This window comes from Manacus candei, unplaced genomic scaffold, assembly GCF_025592945.1.
Source record: "Manacus candei isolate 608988 ecotype Guabito, Panama unplaced genomic scaffold, ASM2559294v1 h1tg000007l, whole genome shotgun sequence".
NCBI lineage: Eukaryota > Metazoa > Chordata > Aves > Passeriformes > Pipridae > Manacus > Manacus candei.
In genome coordinates, this window is record NW_026138055.1 from 8,140,275 (window position 1) to 8,159,107 (window position 18,833).

The 18,833-nt window shown below is 40.5% G+C and overlaps 1 protein-coding gene across 4 annotated transcripts in view; it reads right to left on the reverse strand.

Annotated features, from left to right (window-relative positions):
- The window catches only part of MSRA (methionine sulfoxide reductase A), a 251,652-nt gene that overhangs the window by 102,132 nt on the left and 130,687 nt on the right, over positions 1-18,833 (reverse strand). For all 4 annotated transcript variants that reach the window (XR_007908460.1, XM_051812360.1, XM_051812338.1 and 1 more), the window contains one exon: positions 3,236-3,340. Coding sequence is in view for 3 of the 4 variants with exons in the window: in XM_051812360.1 (XP_051668320.1) it covers positions 3,236-3,340 (105 nt within the window). In the remaining variant the exon portion in view is untranslated. The remainder of the gene's footprint in view (positions 1-3,235; positions 3,341-18,833) is intronic.

Here is an 18,833-nt window from a genome sequence, read left to right on the forward strand (position 1 = left end):
CGCTCCCATCATCTCAGGGGGTAACATGATGCTCTCAATTTTGGCAAATTATTACAGAAGAACCACTTGAAAATTCTATTCCAAGCTTACTTAAGGTTTAGGAATGTTTACACCAAGCACTGCAGTGCCACAAAGATGCCTGAGACAGTTGTGAGTGACATGGGTACCTCCACAGCTCGGTGTCAGGCAGAGATGGGAGCTCACATCCCAGAGGGAATACCAAGATGGGAGCTCACATCCCAGAGGGAATACCAAGATGGGAGCTCACATCCCAGAGGGAATACCAAGATGGGAGCTCACATCCCAGAGGGAATACAGCCACATTAGCATGGCCCTGGGCCTGGGATAACTAGGTGATGTTTTCCCAGCTACCAGAAATCAAAGAGTGAATCACACAATCACCAGCACCCAACCTTCTGATAGCACAGATTGGGACTAATTTGAACCTCAGTTATTGAGAGTGCAAGGGGAATACAAAGATATAATGCCACCATTTTACTTTGGTTTAAAGCCAGAAAGAACCATAAAATCATCTGGTGAACTGATTTAACCTGTTATCACAATGATTACACTTCATCCACACACCACTGTGTCAAGGTAGTGAACTCCAGTCAGCCCAAAGCCCTGAACTCCTTTATTCTATGTGGGTCACAGGCTGAGCCCAACCACAACCTGCCAAAGCCAAGGCTACAGACATGGCAGGTGACTGGTTAGGGGGTGGTTGCCCAAATTATTCCAGCAGAAATCCATTCCTCATACTGCTCTGGAAGGCAAAGAATCTCATACTCCTACCCATCAGCTCCCAGCTCTGGCAATCAGGATGAATCCAAACACGTGAGCAAGACATGTGGACCAATTATCCCAAAATAGGAATCTCTGCTGTATCAAAACAACCAGTCCATAGAATCACAGAATCCCAGAATGGTTTGGGTTGTAAGGGACCTTAAAGACCATCCCATTCCAACTCCCTGCCATGAGCAGGGACAACTTCTACTAGCTCAGGTTGCTCCAATCCCTGTCTAACCCAGCTTGGACACTTCCAGGGATCCAGGGGCAGCCACAGCTCCTCTGGGTAACCTATGTCAGGGCCTCACTACCCTCACAGCCAAGAATTTCTTCTCAATATGCCATCTAAACCTATCTTATGTCAGTTTGGAGCCATTCCCTCTTTTCCTGTCACTCCAGGCCCTTGTAAATAGCCTCTCTCCCCATTTCTTGTAGGCTCCCTTCAGGTACTGGAAGACCTCAATTATGTCACCTCAAAACTTTCCCTTTTCCAGGCTAAAAGAAAGAAGTCACCCTCTGGTGACGGTCAGCCTCTGATAAACCAAAGAAAAAAATGATAAAAAAAAAAAAACCCAAGGGAGAAAACCTCTTCCTGACCCCTCAGAGCAAACCAGGAAGGCCCAAGAGCATGAAGTGAGGATGGTTAATGTTGAATCAGAGAAATGGTTTGGAAGGGACCTTAAAGACCAGTTCCAACCCTCTTCCATGGTGGGTCTGTCTTAATGCAGGGATGTGTAGATAAATGTCCCTGAACCAGCCAGAAGGGAAGGGGTTGGGAAGGGAGGCTCATAAATCACCAGTGTGGGCCACCACCCTTGACAGACACAGAATTTCTTCTCCTGACCCGAACCAAACACCTCTTTTAAAATGATAAATTATCTCATCTCAGAGACTCAAAATGATGGTGATGGAAAAAGACTCCCACGTTTAATTACACTGGGAGATGTGAAGCTGTTTTATTCCGAGGTGGAACTTTTCAAACTTCGGCTTCCAGCTACTGGAGCTTGTCCTGGTTTATCAGGGGTCGGGTTGTCAACTCACTGTCAGGTTCCTGCAAGGGTTCCTTGATCGTGGTGTTCACAGAATATCCTGAGTTGGAAGGGACCCACAAGGATCATCCAATCCAACTCCTGGCCCTGCACAGGACACCCCAACAATCCCACCCTGTCCCTCAGAGCGTTGTCCAAACACTTCCTGAGCTCTGGCAGCCCTGGGAAGTGACCATTTCCTAGGGAGCCTGTTCAGTGCCCCACCACCCTCTGGGAGAAGGACCTTTTCCTGAGATCCAACCTGAACCTCTCCTGACATAGTGCTGTGTCTCTTCAACTAGTAGAACGTGTTTATTCCCAACACCAGGCTGGTTTTCTGGGCTCTGTACCCTTTCTCTGTCCCTCTTCAAATGCCCAGCAGTATTTCCATATGATCCCTGAGATGGTAACTCAGGAACTGCACAAAATGTTCTGATTTTACTGACCCTGAAGAGAGAAAACAGCTTTAACACTCCTGATTAAGGCCCTTTTCATACAAAAAAGAGTTTCAACAACCACTTTTATCTCTGCATTGTGCTCTGGGCTCACTGAAAGACACTTATCCACAACAATCCCTGAATCCCTCTTAGAGTTACTCTTTCCTAGGAATGGCATCACATTTTGAAGGTATCAACTGCATTTTTTTCTTATTCCCAGATGTAGTAACAAGTGGCATCATTATGAGAGCTATTAAAACAGTGCAATGAGTTACTGTGTGCAGTATTTCTAGGAAATGGTAGAAAGGATGATGTTTATTGGAACTACATAAACAGGCAAAATGTTTTCTTAACACAGTTTCCCATTTCTGTTTGCACAGATGTGGGAAATGTCACCACAAAGCCCTTTCCAAGAAAGATAAATTAAATTAAAAGGTTTGAATCAGGCAAATAGATGGAATGATCCACTGATGCCTCCACACACCATCTCTCACCTCTTTTTGCTCCCTTTTTCCAATCAGAAAGTACATTCAGTATCATTGAAGAATAGAAAACCCCAAAATTTTTATGACTTGTAGAAATGAAATGAAATAAAATGAAATGAAATTAAATGAAATACAATGAAATTAAATAAAATAAAATAATAGAGGTTTTGAATCTGCAAAGAAATACACGTTAATTTAAGGGACAAAAGACATTACAGCGTAAATTGTCATAATCAAAGTTGAAAAGAATTTTCCATTGTCTCCTGAGCCACTCTGTGGGAATTTTCCCAGCCCAGCCAGCTGGAAGGGAGGAGGGGCATTGTGAGGTTCTGTGCTCTCATTCTCTCTCTCCCTCTCTTTCTCTGTCAATAAATGTCTGCAATCATATTCTTGAGCTCCAGTGTGATTTCAAGGTTCATCTCTTCCATGCAGCTCAAACACTAATTATCCCAGCTGTAATTAGTAAGATAATTAAATACTGGCTCACTCATCACTCTACCTTGTGTCGGGTCGTGATTCTCCCAGAAGACCTTGAGCAGTTGCTCAAAGCTGATGTTTTCTGGCTGATAAACCACTCGAACGGCCTCGGTGTGACCAGTCCTGCCTTCAAAGACACAATAAAATCAGGGGAGAATTAACCAGGGCACATTCAGGTTTTTTTACCTGAGATACAAAGCACAACCCTTTTCTATTTTCCTAAAATTATTCTGATTTACCACCATTTATTAAGTTTTTTACACACGATTTTATACTTGTTCGGACAAGGCCATCATGAATAAACCATCCAGAGAGGCAATAAGGTAAGAGAGAGATGATATTACAGCAGTTAAAGGAGAAAAAAATTAATACTTTTTATATGTTTGTAACCAAAAATCAGTAAAATATTTTAAATATTCTAAATAGAGCATTAAAATATAAAAACGTGTGTGTCTAAGTTGTCTTGAAATTCTGAAACTGGGTTTGTTTCTGGGGGGATATGGATAAAGGAATTGATAATAAAATAATCGTAATTACTATATAACAGCAATAATATTGATTATAAAAGCAAATTTCAAGGGTGTGTTTACACAAGGTCACGCAAATAATTTCAAGTTAATTCACAATATCCAAACCACTGATGCCAACAGAGCCAAAAGAGTCAGAGTCTGAACTTTAAACTTTATGACAGCAGATGAAGGACAAGGAAGATTAGCAGGTGTTACAGCACATAAAAAAATATTATGCCTATTTTTCAGTCACACTGTGAACAGAATTTTTTCATTTTTTACGTGTTTATGGCTCATAATGTTATTGAAAGATCCACCTTCAGAAAATATGAAGGCTACATAATTCACTTCAATTCTAATTAATAGTTATATTGGTGAGTTTAGACCCCTCAGGGTGAAAGTCCCTTGCACTGAGCGCTACACAAGCATTTTTTATTTTATATATATTATCATTATTTGAGAAATTAGGCATATCTGTTGACATTATATGTCCATGAATGGGCAAAAAAATCTTATTCTTCACTGAAATCATAATAAGTAAATACTAAAATAAATAAGCTGGACAACCACATCTGCCTTTTGGTGGGGATATAACAAGCTCTTTGATCACACCAGGGAGGCTTTTATTTCATTTATACCAACAGAAACTCCAGATTTACTCAACTGACTTCAATAGAATTGTTGAATTTCATGCAGGGCAGCAACCAGGTGATTCCGGCCCAGTGATGGGTCCTGAATGAGTTGTCACCAAACAACAAAAATCAGAATTTGTGAGTAATCTGAGGAGGGCTCAGTAGAAACACCAATTCAGTACCAAGAGAAATTTGAATTAAATTTAAAAAAAAAAAAAAAAAGAAGTAGAAAAAATAAAAAGGATCTTTGGATATGTTAAAGAGACATGATGGGGAAAAGTGTGACAGCATTTTATCAGCTAATGGGCACCTGAAATGAAGAAAACCTAAATGAGGCACAGAGAGCTGGTCTAGCTCATAAAAAGGATTTAAAACTGGGATCAAATTTAGTCTGGAATGCAGAGGACTAAAAGAAGACACATCTGGGATATCTGTAATCTAGATTTTGATCAAACCAAATTGGTTCCTATCTCATGTACTTCACAGTGTAACCAAGATCAGCTCACTGAGATTAAAAGAGAACATCAAATTCCATGTAAAGCCATGTCATCCTGTCCTCCAGGCACTGTCCAGGCACAGGGTGACCCAATTCCCTCTTTCACACTCTGCCTTTTGCAGTCCAGGGAAGCAGCTCGTTATCTGAAGTCAAATCCTGCTGGTAGGAAGCAGGAAGGATCAGACATTTAGCAGAATAAAAATACAAGTCAGAGATAATTGGCTTAATAATAAAGTGAAATGGACTTTCATATCATGGCAAGAACTGACCTTAGGTCAGGGATGGAATTTATTCCAGATCTCCTGGTTTAATATGGACCATCAGTGAAAATAATGAATTTTGCCATCGTTGAAGCCCAGGTTGGGACTTTTGTTGCTGCTGGAGATAAGGAAGGAGAGTGACCAGCCAGTGGTGTGTCCAGATCTTGCAAACCAACATTGTACAACTAAAAAAAGATTAAGGAGTGACTTCTAACTTTGATATTTTAATTTTTATTTTTATTTCTGGTTTTATTTTTATTTTTTGTAAGCCAATGTGAAGCCTATGAAAGGTTCCTCTCACTCAGGAGCAGATTGCTTTTCAAAGATGAACAGCTTTAGATCACAGGAGAATTGCCTAAAGAACTTTGAAACAACAGAGGCATTACCTTCCCTCTCGACTGAAGCAGCAATTACACCTTGTCAACACTGTCTGCTCTGACTAATCCAGAAGTTCAAAGAATCAGCATTTTTTTTCCCCCAGAATAAGGAAATAATGGTGTCACTCTGAGAACTACAACCTGACCTCGAGAAAAAAATCCTCAGATGTGCTGCAACAGACTGTTAGAACTTATTTCAAATCAATATTCATCCTCAGAGGAACAGAAAGGAAATAATCCTGCTGGTCCTACCTGGTTCCCCTATAATTTTCCTCAAAGCCTTCCCACAGTCTGGTGGATTTTCTTTCAGAATTAGCTGCGGTTATTTGTAGTAAGAAAAATCTTGGTCATTGGTGGGAAGCACTTCTACTTCCCAACAATTTTAGTGGGAACAAAACCAATCAGCTGGGTACACATATGAGGAAAAAGAATGGAAAAGGCTCCAGGTGGGACAGATTTACCACAACATTTCCTAGAAGAAGGACAGAGAGAAAATGGTAGGAGGGGACAGGAAAGGGAAAAGAGCAATTTCCCACAGGTGCAACACAACCCACAGGAAGGAGTCAGAAGTTCCTATGAGGTTACCCCAAGGAGCAAGTGGAAACAACCACTCCCAGCCTGGGCTAGTGGAAGGTGTCCCTGCCCATGGTAGGGGATGGAACTGGATGCTCTTTAAGGTCCCTTCCAACCAAACCATTCTGTGATTCTGTGATTTTATGGCTAGTGCTGAATATGACTCCTCTGCAGCCAAAGTGGCAAAAAGGAACTTAAATTGTATCCTGTTGATCTTCTCATTTCACTTTTTAGACTTTCAGTTTGACTGTGAGAACAGATTCATCCTGTTTCCATTTGGGTTTCATACTTTTGTTACACTATGGAACCAAAAAGGCACAGCACTGACCCAGCTCACCACTCCTCTGTGCTGTAAAAAAAAATACACTGAGATATTTCTAATGAAACCTTTTATGTAAGAGTTCATAAAATGGAGAGGAAGTAACCAAAGAGAAACAATAACTCCAAAAAGCTGCATGTCTTTAACAAGAAATCGAGCTGAAGAGCTGAAAGGATTTAAAATGGTCAGTGATAGATGGAATTCTCTCAGTGACATTCAGCTCTTCACCTCAGTGCCTGCTTCAGAATTTCTCACGAAATAATCCATTTATATTGTCAGTTAGTGTCCTCAGCTCACCTCCTCCTTTTAATTAGCTGATTTTTAATATTCCACAGCCAAAGTTTTACCGACTGTGAACATTTCCAGAAGCCTTCTCCCCAAAACCCCTCGATGTTTGAATTACTTTAAATAATTTATCAAACCACCAAATATAATTTCATTTGCTGTTAATTGTGCAAATAGAAACCCTTTATTTATAGGAGCCATTATGGTATTTCCAGTTCTGGTTCTCCTTCAGCCCTAGAAGGGGTTCAGCCATCGAAGAACCTCCCTGCAGATGGGAAGACTTTATTACACCGAGGGCTGTGTGCCAAGAGCAGATTGTCTGTTTATCCTGTATCCATTTCCCACTTAGAAAACATCACCTCTCTCAGAGGATTAGAGACAGAGAGCTCCTTCAGCGGGGATTCAAACCCTGGCAAAAATGTCCCTGTAAAGAGCAATAGAAAAAGACATCTGAGTGACACCTCGGCGCTGCTTTTCCATCCTTTCCCTTCCTAATAGCATTTAGATTCTCACCTTCTTAATCATGTCCCAGGTGAGTGCCCAAGCTGAGGGATTAAAGAACTCATTCTTTTTAACTGCCTGTATCCAGTGAGCATTTAATTATTTCCAGCAAAGTGGAACAACTTCAAAGGGCTGGAGAGCTCCTCACCTGTGAGCTCCGAGTCCCCGGCACTGACGGCACGGGGGGTTCATCCTTAGCTGGTCCTGCCTCAGGTGAATTCAATTCTACAGTTCAGGCACCACCAAAACTCCTCCCTCCTGCCTCACATCTTCAATAAAAAGGGACTTGGCTCTCTTGAATTCTGAACCCAGTAAATCTCAGAATCACAGAAGGGCTTTGATTGGAAGGGACCTTAAAGATCACGTCAAGTATTCAGAAAAAAACAGGTAGGGGATGACTTCCTTGTAGTCTTTGTCTGTACAGAAAGATCTTTAAATAAATAAATAAATAAACACAGGGAATAAAAATATGTCTGCTGTCTTTGGTTTTCTGCTTTGATTGTTTTAAAAGTGGGAGGTTGAGGGGCTGGAGTGTGCCCAGGGAAGGGAACAGAGCTGGGGAAGGGGCTGGAGCAGCAGGAGGAGCCAAGGGAGCTGGGGGGGCTCAGCATTCCAACCCCTGACACCTTCCACTATCCCAGGCTGCTCCAAGGCCTATCCAACTTGGCCTTGGACACTTCCAGGGATCCAGGAGCAGCCACAGCTTCTCTGGGCAACCTGTGCCTGGTTGTCAATGTGTAATGGAAAGAAAAAAGTGTCTAATCTTCAGCATTCAATGATTTTGGAGATGAACCAATTTGTGCCAACTAAAGCCTAAGCCTTGGTGAATATGCAAAGCATTACATACAAAAAAAGGTTCCTAGGAAAATATTAAAAAAAAGTGTTGGTCTTTTGAGCATCTGTTTCTCCAAACCAGCATGGTAGTTTTTATTATGTCACAGTTATCACTAATAAAACACCCAGTTCCTTCCTATGTGTTAAATAAACAAAGGGTTCAACACTAAAATACTGAGAACCCACACCTTGGGGATCTACTTCACTTTTACCTTTTTACCTTCAAAGCAATGAGGATGAAAAGAATGGAAATAATCACAAATCAATAGTTTTTTTAAGAAGGATCCATTACAATAATTTTATTTTACTTCCTGCCTAACACAGCTGAGGGAATTCCTTGGAGCAGACCCATATTTTATACCTGTAAAAAGTAACAATTCTTGATTCAAAGAACCCAGTGGACAGAAAATCCACCAAAAATCAAGTCAAAGTTTAACCTTTTTTACCTTTTTAAGGACACAAGGATGTACCAGTTCCCTGAGCAGCCCCTCCCTACACATTCACCTCCTGCAACTCGCGATTTCCTGGCCACTTTTCATGTTTCCAGGGTAATTTTGGGGTGATTTTTAGAAGAGACTCTAAAATATACCAGGTAAACACTGACACTGCCATGTGACTACTATTCTTTTACCTTCTTCTTTATATTTTAAACAACTTTAGTGACTTTGTTATCACTGAACTAGAAGATGATCACTGTGAATTTCTGCTTTCCAAAATATCATTCTTCACCCTCACGGTGTGATCCCCACTCTTTTGTACAGTTTTATCAAAATACGTCCATCTTCTACAGCAAGAAGCCAATTTATCACGCTGGGCCAGCCAATCCTGCAGTTCTTAATCCAAATAAAATTGTCCATCAATTCTAGAAACTTCTTTTTTCGGACCACGGGAAATCAGGTCTCTTCCAGAACCTACAGAAAGCAGCACATCCAGCAGTGTGGTGGATGTATCTAAAGAGAAAATGTTATTTCATTTTATTTATTTGGTTTAGGAGAGGACAGCTGAATCACACAGTAAATGAAAATCTAGAAAGAAAATTTGCTGATAAAACAATGAACTGCTTTAAACTGCATTTCTGGTGCCTGTTAGAACCACTTTTTTTTTTCCCTGTCGAAACAAAAGTAAGAGAACAAAGATGACAGTAAAAAATGGGGTACAACATGCTGTTATTGTTAATTTTTTTTCACAGAAATGCTCATTTTTTGAGTAAAACTAGTTGAATTAAATTAAACTAAAGAAGATTGGCAGTTTGCACAAAGAACATTCATTTTTTCCCCTAAAAATCTGCAAAACAAAAGCATTAAATGAACTTGTTTTTTATTTCCAAGTATTGAAAATTTAGATGGTAGGGCTGTAAAAATTCTTAGTTTGTTTCATAAAATCCTGTGTGTTCTTTAGCAACAAATAGGTTTTGATAAAAAGAATATCAACTGGTTTTGCTGAACAGAATATCTGGAAGCAAGACCACTGCTATACTTCTTCTAGTCTTATTTTTTAAATGGCTGTACATTGAAGAGCTACTGAAAGGGGAAAAATAAATTATAATTAAATAGTAAATTATATAAAATAAAATATAGGAAGTAAAATGAAAATAAATTATATAAACCTACAGGAAAAAAGGGATGGTACAACTTTAATACTTTGCTCATTGTACTTGGATCATGTTTTCTATAGGCTGAATGTCCACACTGCAACAACTTTAAATGGGATTATTTTTGACTCACTCTGGTTTGGTCCACTGCTGTTCCGAGATGGAGTGAGTCAAGTGTGCTCCTAGAAAGTATATTTTGATTTAATTTCATTCAAGTGAATTAAAAATATTGGAGATGGGCTTATAATTAACATCAGCCCCCGTGGTCGTGTGGAATTTAGGTCTTGTCGGCCAAACTCGATTTCATTCTCCCATGAAATTACAAGTCTGGATGTAATAAATGTGGGATGTAATAGCAGGGATGTAACAGACTTTATTAATGCATTGGACTTATTACTTCCTGACTGATTAAAAAATTAACACTATCCAATATTGACAGTGTTAAACAGATTAAGAATCGTCTAAAGGACAGTTCTAATAAAACTTGTCCGAAGGGAACAAGGGCTCAAATGGCAACATTTTTATCTGTCCTCTGCAGGGACTGGGCCAAAGCCTGGTGTTGTTCAAGTCCTTCATCAGTAATTTTAAAGAAATATGAAATCTCAGCTTATAAAATCTGGGGATAAAATCAGATGAGGCTGATGGGATGGGCTTATAAAGCCATTCCTGGCTGTGCTGGGGCCATTCAATCTAAAATGGATTAAAAGCCAGGCACAGGTAAATCTCTACTTAAAGTAAAAAGTGATACCTGGAATGGGAACAATCTTTGAGAGGAGTAGCAGCAGACAGGCAAACAAACACAGAATTTCATTGCAATATTGCAATAAAAGGGAGTAGGGACTGAATTGGGATGTCTAAGTAAAAAGGAGGGTGTAGGAACAGCACTGGTGAGATCAACCTTGGCACTAAAGTAGAGCCTCAAAAACAATTTCAGTGCCAGCCACAAAGTGCTTATCTATTTATATATGATAAATTGATATATGGTTTATTGATTTATGATATATTGATATATTATATGTTGATATATTAAGTATTTATCCTTCCCAAAAGGAACCCTCAAGGTTTTTGACTCAAGCAGGTCCTCAGGAAGAGGATGACTAAGTGAAAAAGGGTCTCAGAGGAAGCAATGAAAAGGCAGATCAAGAGCAAATGGTAGGGTTGGAAACCATGGAAATTCAAAAGGAAAACATATTTTGGATATGGAAGGTGGTTATTGCTCAGTTGCACCACTGGATCATTCAGTGCTCCTCTAAACCTGCCTCCTATAAACCACTTCCTCATTTCCTGATGTTTTCAAAGCAGATTTTCATCTGGGAGAGACACTTCCATCAAATATCTGCTAAACTTCAAGGAAAAAGTGATAGGCCTTGATAAAACAGTGACTGGATGAAACATAATGACCTGTGATATAAAAAATGTCCAATTAAATAATGCAGGGAGCCCTTTCCAGCCTCAAATGCCAGGAATATCTGAGTGCTTTGCCCCTTTTTTCCTTTGTTCACTTGGCTTTAATGAAGCTTTTCTATCCCAAACACTCTTATCTGTACAAAGAGTTGGGACTCTTTTATTATCTCCTTTTCATCACGGTTGATGAGGAAGACTTTAACTATAAATTTTATATCTTCTTCCTAGAGGTGAGTTAATATCTTTCAGCTACAGTGTTGGGAACAGAAATACTCCACATTTTAAAAGTTCTCATTTAAAAATCCCAACTTTAACCCTAAACTTACACATCAGATGGAGCTTTTATATCACAATAAATTCTGTTTCCTGACAAACCAATTATACTTGGCACTAAGGAAATGCAATCCCAGGTTTTTCCATCTATCCCATGTGGATCTGACCACTAGAACAGGTGAATATAGAATAATACAAGGGAATATAGAATAATACAAGGGAAAAACACAAGATTTGGGTCAGGACTTTGGTCTGCTCCTGGTTTCATGGATATCTGGTCTCACACAGTTGGGAATTTCACAGTTCAAATTGTTTCATTGCAAAGCTCCTTTGAAAAATTAAATTAATGATGTTGACATCTTTTATCACAAGAGATAAACATAGTAAATAAAGATCTGCCCAGAAAATATATCCCATTATCCATGGGCAGGAAAAACTCTGAGGCTAAAAAATTAATACCATGTCACAGTAGCACCAAGCCTTTGTCCTAAAGACTTCAAATGACACCCTAAATTTGGATCCCATTATTCCCATTTTTCAGACCATAACCCATAATTACACTGTGTTTTTCATAATTAATTTCCATATATGCAACAAAATTTCTCTAAATACAAACCCTGGGCTGACATCATTTTGGATCTTTTATAACACAAATGCAAACCCTTACCTAAAAGAAATATTTTGTGTGGAACTGAGGGAAACAACGTCATGTTTAGATAATAAAAATTTCAGTTCTGATGTGATGTGTGGAATCGTGGAATCATTGAGTGGTTTGGGATGGAAAGGATCTTAAAGTTCATCCAGTTCCAACCCAACACCTTCCACTACCTCAGGTTGCTCCAAGCCCCATCCAACCTGGCCTTGGACACTTCCAGGGATCCAGGGGCAGTCACAGCTTCTCTGGGCAACCTGTGCCAGGGTCTCACCACCCTCACAGGGAACAATTCCTTCTCAATCTCCCATCTCTCCCTGCCCTCTGGCAGTGGGAAGCCATTCCCCCTTGTCCTGTCCCTCCAGGCCATTGTCCAAAGTCCCTCTCCAGCTCTCCTGGAGCCCCTTTAGGCACTGGAAGGGGCTCCAAGGTCTCCCTGGAGCTTGGTGTTTAGCTTGAATTCCCTGGAGCCACATCCCACAGGGATTGCCTGCTGAGAACCTGAGCCTGGAGCCATCCCAGCCAGGAGCACCATCCAGTTCCACGGAATCACAGGACCCCAGAATGGTTTGGGTTGGAAGGTTCCTTAAAGCTCATCCAGTTCCAACCCCCTGCCATGGGCAGGGACATCTTCCACTAGCCCAGGTTGCTCCAAGCCCTGTCCAACCTGGCCTTGGACACTTCCAAGGATCCAGGGGCAGCCACAGTTTCTCTGGGAATTCTATTCCAGTCCCTCACCACCCTCACAGCCAAGAATTCCTTCCCAATATCCCATCTAACCCTGTCTCAATATCCTGAGTATTGAGCTTTACTTGTTTGCTTCAACTGTGACTTGTTCTGGAGAAGGCAAAGGATTCCCTTTGGTTGGAAAGGAAGGGACATTCCAGGAGAACTTCAAACAGCCTAACTAAAGACCCAAATCTCCAGAAAATAGTCTTAAGAGATGATTTATTGACAAAAATGGCTGTAATGTCCCAAACTAAAACAGTATTTGGGGTCTGCTCCAGCCAGAAAAGGCTTAGAGGGACAAGTAAACAATATATACAGAAATAAAATGCCTGGACTCAGTAATCCAGCTTCAATCTATAAAGGGAATTATTTTAATGTCGATTTGGTAGAAAATAGGATTGATTTTTTGCTTAAAAGTTTACAGCTTTTAGCTGCAAACCTCTGTACAACTGTTATGCAACACAGAGCATCTCCTTAAATAAATGGGCATAATGGAAAGCAAAGAATAATAGGAGTGTGAAGAATATCTCACACATTGAGAACAGCTTTGAAAAGGGGTAAATGGAGGTAAATATAATACCTAGGGACATCTATTAATAGCAAGCTACAGAGTTGGAAAACATTAAATAATCTGGAATTTAAAAAAGAAGAAATGAGAGTAAGATATTCTGATTTCCAATATTTTTCTTTAGAATTCAAAAATTGTAGTTTCATCCTTTTCTCTCTAGAGAGAATTCAGTAAGAGGTTACTCCTTTGAGGAAATGTCTGGATACAAGGTTGGATTTCTAATATATGCCAGTTTTCACTCTTTCTGAACTTGGATACCAACACAGAGCTTAGAAGAAAACTGTACAGCTCTTAATACCTGAGAATGCAAAAAAAAAGGGGGGATAAATATCTATATTTGTACTCTGGAAGCTTATCTTTCATCTGGAACTTTTATTAAACTACTCTGACAGTCCTATTATAAAAATAAATACGATTGAGATCATTATTTCCCTGCTGATTTGCTCAAAATAAATATGAAAAAAAGCAGTGCAGGCAATCCAGTTTCACCAGAGACCTCGAGCTGACATCAAACTGCAAAGAGAAGTTCCTGGTGACAGACAGACAGTCAGAGGGCTCCTGAAAAAAAGGGATTTGGGATAAAAATCTAGGATTAATTTATACTTGACAAACACTTCTAAGTCCACCAACATTAATAAAAGAATTCTAGGAAGCTCCAAAAATGTCCAAGCAACCTGTTTCAAAAGTCCTGAACAAAAATGAATTGTAATAGTGGGGAAGACCTTAAAAAATTAAATTTTGACAATTTATACATCTAGGACAGCCGGATATATACATTTTATGGTTTTATATAATGTTTATATTTTATATAAAATTATAATGTTTAAAATTAATTAAAATTATATTTAATACTGTCATTTACAGTGCCCTGGCCAAACTGAAGCTTCCCTTGAAGAGCTTTAGAAATCTCACTTTTTCAATATAAATTCTGGCCATTGCTGCTCTTCAAGTGATGCTCCTGGAAGATTATTGAGGTAGGGGTGTGAATATTTGCCCAGTAGAGGTGTTAAAAACTGCAGTCAGGTCTGAAAGTGGTAAATCAGGAATGTCCTAGCCTTTGGGGAAAGACTGCAAGGAGCAAGGACAGGGAGTTTAAATCAGAAAAGGTGAAAAAATTGGTTGGCTGGTTGATAAAAAGATATTTAAAGGACTAAAAATATGATAATTAAACGGCTTTGAGGGCAGAAAATGGAACTGGGAGCTCATTTTCACTTCAGTTCTGTGATTGCAACTTTTTTTTTTCCCCATAAAGGTCCCTGCAATGAGAAGAAGTGGCTTGTTTGTCCTACATCCTGCGCCACCTGAGGTTACTGTAGCAGGAGGTGATTTGGGCCACGGAATCATGGAATGATTGGGATTGGACAGGACCTTAAAGATCATCTCATCCCACACCCTTGCCATGGGCAGGGACACCTTCCACTAGCCCAGGTTGCTCCAAGACCCATCCAACCTGGCCTTGGACACTTCCAGGGATGGGGCAGCCACAGCTCCTCTGGGAAACCTGGGCCACCACCCTCACAGGAAGAATTTATTCCTAATATCCCATCTAACTCTGCCCTCTGTCAGGTTAAAGTCATTCCCCCTTGTCCCATCTCAGATAAATGTCTGAAATGATGCCAGGATGCATTTGGGGCTCTGGATTTTGATTCCTTTAGTTCTGTGAAAAAGCAGGGAAGGACCTCTTTTGTTCAGCTGCAATATGTCCTGCCCACATGTACCATCAGCAGCTTGGAAAGGGAAAAATCCCTTTGCAGCATCTGGGATGCTCAGGGCTTTCACCCCACACAGCTGGAGCAATAGTGGTAGTTGTTGTGCAAATCTAGGTGGGATTTATTCAGCCAGATTACAAATGTCTTTTCTATAACCATCAGCATCCACAGAACCATCTTTCCATCAACAGGAAGAAAAAAAAAAAGCACTTTTGGCAAGTGAATCACTGAGACTTTTAACCACCTATGTTAAAATGACATCAATCTATGTGTGTGTGTGTGTGTGTGTGTGTTTATTGCTCCCCATTAACTAAAATCAAGCTGAAGATATTTGATTTGGAGACACTTGGCTCCAAGGCAGGACAGTTGCCTACATCTAAATAACCAGTGCTGTTTTAGATATCCCAGGATATCCCCCTGGTATCCCACTTCCTTTGTTCAGTTGCCCACACGCCCTGTCAGGAGTTTGGAAAGGGAAAAATCCCTTTGCAGCATCTGGGATGCTCAAGGTTCTCACCCCACACAGCTGGAGCCATCACAGTAGATGTTGTGCAAATTCTGCTTAGGGAAAGTGGAACTCCTCATCCCTGGGATCTCACCCCCACTTAGTGATGCCAAACATCTTCTTAAGGACACTGGGAAAAATGTGCTCCACGGTCCCCTCATTCTACTCCCCCAAACAGTCCACAGAGCACATGCTGACTGCTCAAAGACACCCTCAGGAACTCGGTATTTTGTCCTGTGTAGAACTGTGAAGTCTTGGTATGACAAGTTTACTTCCCTACCACCCAATTTGTCCTTTTGGTTTTTTTTTCTGGGTAGATTTTGGTGTCTCCAGTTCTCAAATCACTGGATTTTTCTGTGTGAGCAGGGATCTGACTCCCTCTGAGAGGATCATCTCGGTAATGGAGATCAAGAGAAGGCAAAAGACCTCCTCGAAGTTACTCCTTGATTCCAAAAGATTCTTCTGGTGGCTTTGAAGGGGGTTGGGGAGGGGGTTTTCTCACTTAACTGAAAATTAATTTTAATCATTTAACAAGAATGTTATAAGAAAAAGTTTAGACCTCAAACTCAGACTAGGGGACTAATTTTTAGATGACTAAAAATAGCTGCAGTGAATCCAACCCAAAAGACAGATGCTTATTTAAAAGAAAAGAAATTACACTGGAAGAAGGACACAGAGAGAATTCACAGGAAAAAAAATAACCAGTAAAGTGAGTCTTCTGCCTCACTTCTGCTCAGTATAATCTGTGCTGACCAGAGAAGGGCCTTTAGCTCATGACAAAAATACACTACTAATAAATAGCAAATTACTCAGGAGATTAAAAAAGTAGCCCAGCTCTGCAGAGCTCTGAACTGGGGTCTGGGTGCACAAAGCACTGGGAACAGTTCAAACCCCAGCTGAGGCCTTTCTGCACCTCCATGACCCACATTTGAGATCAGGTTTAAAAAGAAATAAAAGCAAGTAGATCAATCCTGAGAGCCTTTAATAAATCTTTACAGATATTTTTCTCTTTCTTGTAACCAACCTTTTAGACGTTATTAATTCTCACCCCAGTTTTAATGAGTGGCTGTGCCAGTGCTTAACCTCCAGAAGTCACCTAAAATGAATTATTACTGATGATTAATTATGCTGGAATAGGCCAATAAGAGCGACCTTTATTTCAGCCACTAATAAAATTAATTAAAATTAATTCCAGTAAACAGTGGAGTGCCACCTAAACAAAAAATATTTTTGCTTTTTTTTTTATGTTAAAATGTAAATGTCATAATTCACATTAGACAAGTGAAACCTCCTGTTTAAAGTTAATGACCATTCATTGTATTTGACCATCCAGTATTTCTATTCAACCAGGCCCAAATCAAGAGTTTTAAACTACAGGTCACTTGCATCCTTTTTTATATTCCATTTTAAATGGGAATATTTAAGAAAAGCAAAGAAGGGATTTTAATTCAAGTGAAACTAGTATTCCCTGACATTTATTCATCCAAAAAGTAATGGCCAATTTGGATGCTCAAAAGTATCTAAAAGACAATGAGGGGGAAAAAAAAAGTAATTGTTCATTTATTTTTAAAAAATGCCTCAAGGGACCTTAAAGATTGTCCAGTTTCAACCCCTGCCATGGACAGGGACACCTTCCACTAGCCCAGGTTGCTCCAAGCCCCATCCAACCTGGCCTTGGACAATACCAGGGATCCAGGGGTAGCCACAGCTTCTCTGGGCAACCTGTGCCAGGGCCTCACCACCCTCACAGTCAACAATTCCTTCCTAATATCCCAGGCCAGAACCTGCCACGTGGAAAGCTCCAACTGAACCTTTGGATACCCTCTGTCCCCAGGACGACAGAGCTGCAGGGCAGCCCTTCTGGAACCTCCATCCCTGGAGCTTTTCCTGCTTGACAAAGCCACTGATGGCCTGACTGAGGGTGGAACATGGTCCTGCTTCAGATTAGAGTTTGGAGTAAAGACTTCCAACCAGCACTTCTACGATTCTACACCTCGACACTAATCATGGTCATAAATTACAGCAAATTCTCATCATTCTCCATTCTCAATTCTGGACCTTTTCTGGCTGAGACAGCACAGTTGGAACACACAAAGAGACTCTGGTATCTTAGTGCCCTTTAGCAGAATTTAAGACTGTGACTTTACTTGCAAATAAACAGTCCTGGGAACATTCCCAGATTAGCGGGATTTGTTCCCTTCAACTGTAAATTGTTGGAATGGTCACTCCAAGGCATTGGGTCATCCTGTAAATGTCTCTCTCCTCTCCCTACAGATGGAATGTAGGCCAGGTTGGACAGGGCTTGGAGCAGCCTGGGCTAGTGGAAGGTGCTGGGGTTGGAACTGGATGAGTTTATGGTCCCTTCCAACCCAAACCATTGGGGGATTCTAAGCAAAGAAAATCAAAAGGAAACATAAAAAAGAACAGAAAATAGGAAGGAAAACATGAGTTGAGACCTTTAATGCTGGGAATGCCCACAGTTATTCCATAGTCACACAGGACAGGGTTGAGCCCCAGGAACTGCCTGGACCTGCCCAGCAGCATCCAAAGGGTAAATGAGGTTTCCATGACCAAAACCAGATCTCTGCTGCAGCTACAACCCTTCCAGCCCAACATCCTTAATTCAGGATTCCTAAAGCCTGAGACTTTTAGTCCTACAGGTCATTTCCCTAAAAATGGGAGCTGCAGGGTAGATTCAGATTAGACATTGGGAATGAATTCTTGGCTGTGAGGGTGGGGAGGCCCTGGCACAGGTTGCCCAGAGAAGCTGTGGCTGCCCCTGAATCCCTGGAAGCGTCCAAGGCCAGGTTGGACAGGGCTTGGAGCAACCAGGGATAGTGGAAGGTGTCCCTGCCCCTGGCAAGGGGTTGGAACTGGATGGTCTTTAAGGTCCCTTCCAACCCAAAGCATCCTGTGATTCTGTGATTCAATTCCATGATTTTATGATTCTGTGATTCCCTGTGTGTGCTGTTTAATCTCTGTTGTATTTTATCTTTTCCTAATCCTGCCAGAAGTCTCAACTCCACTCTGCCCTGGACCAGCTGTTCTCATTCACATGAGAGACTCTCCTCTATAAACACACTGATCTTGTATCAAATGCAGACTTAAAGGAGGGATTAAAAATAATAACAAAAAAAAAAGGCAACTTTCATTTAGCAAGCTTATAATAAAAATTAAAAGATGTTAATAAATACTGTGTCTATAAGCTGGTCTAAACCTATCTAAAATGCCCCGCAGTGAAGTCTTACATCAGTTATTATTGAAACATTAAATGCTTTTCTTACAGGCTTACAGCAATCAATTTAACTTTCAGTCATCTTGTACCCATATGTGCTGCTCCTGTTGATGAAATGGCTATTAATAAAGGAATAGATGGCTATGAATTAAAGCAAGCTCGACTTAA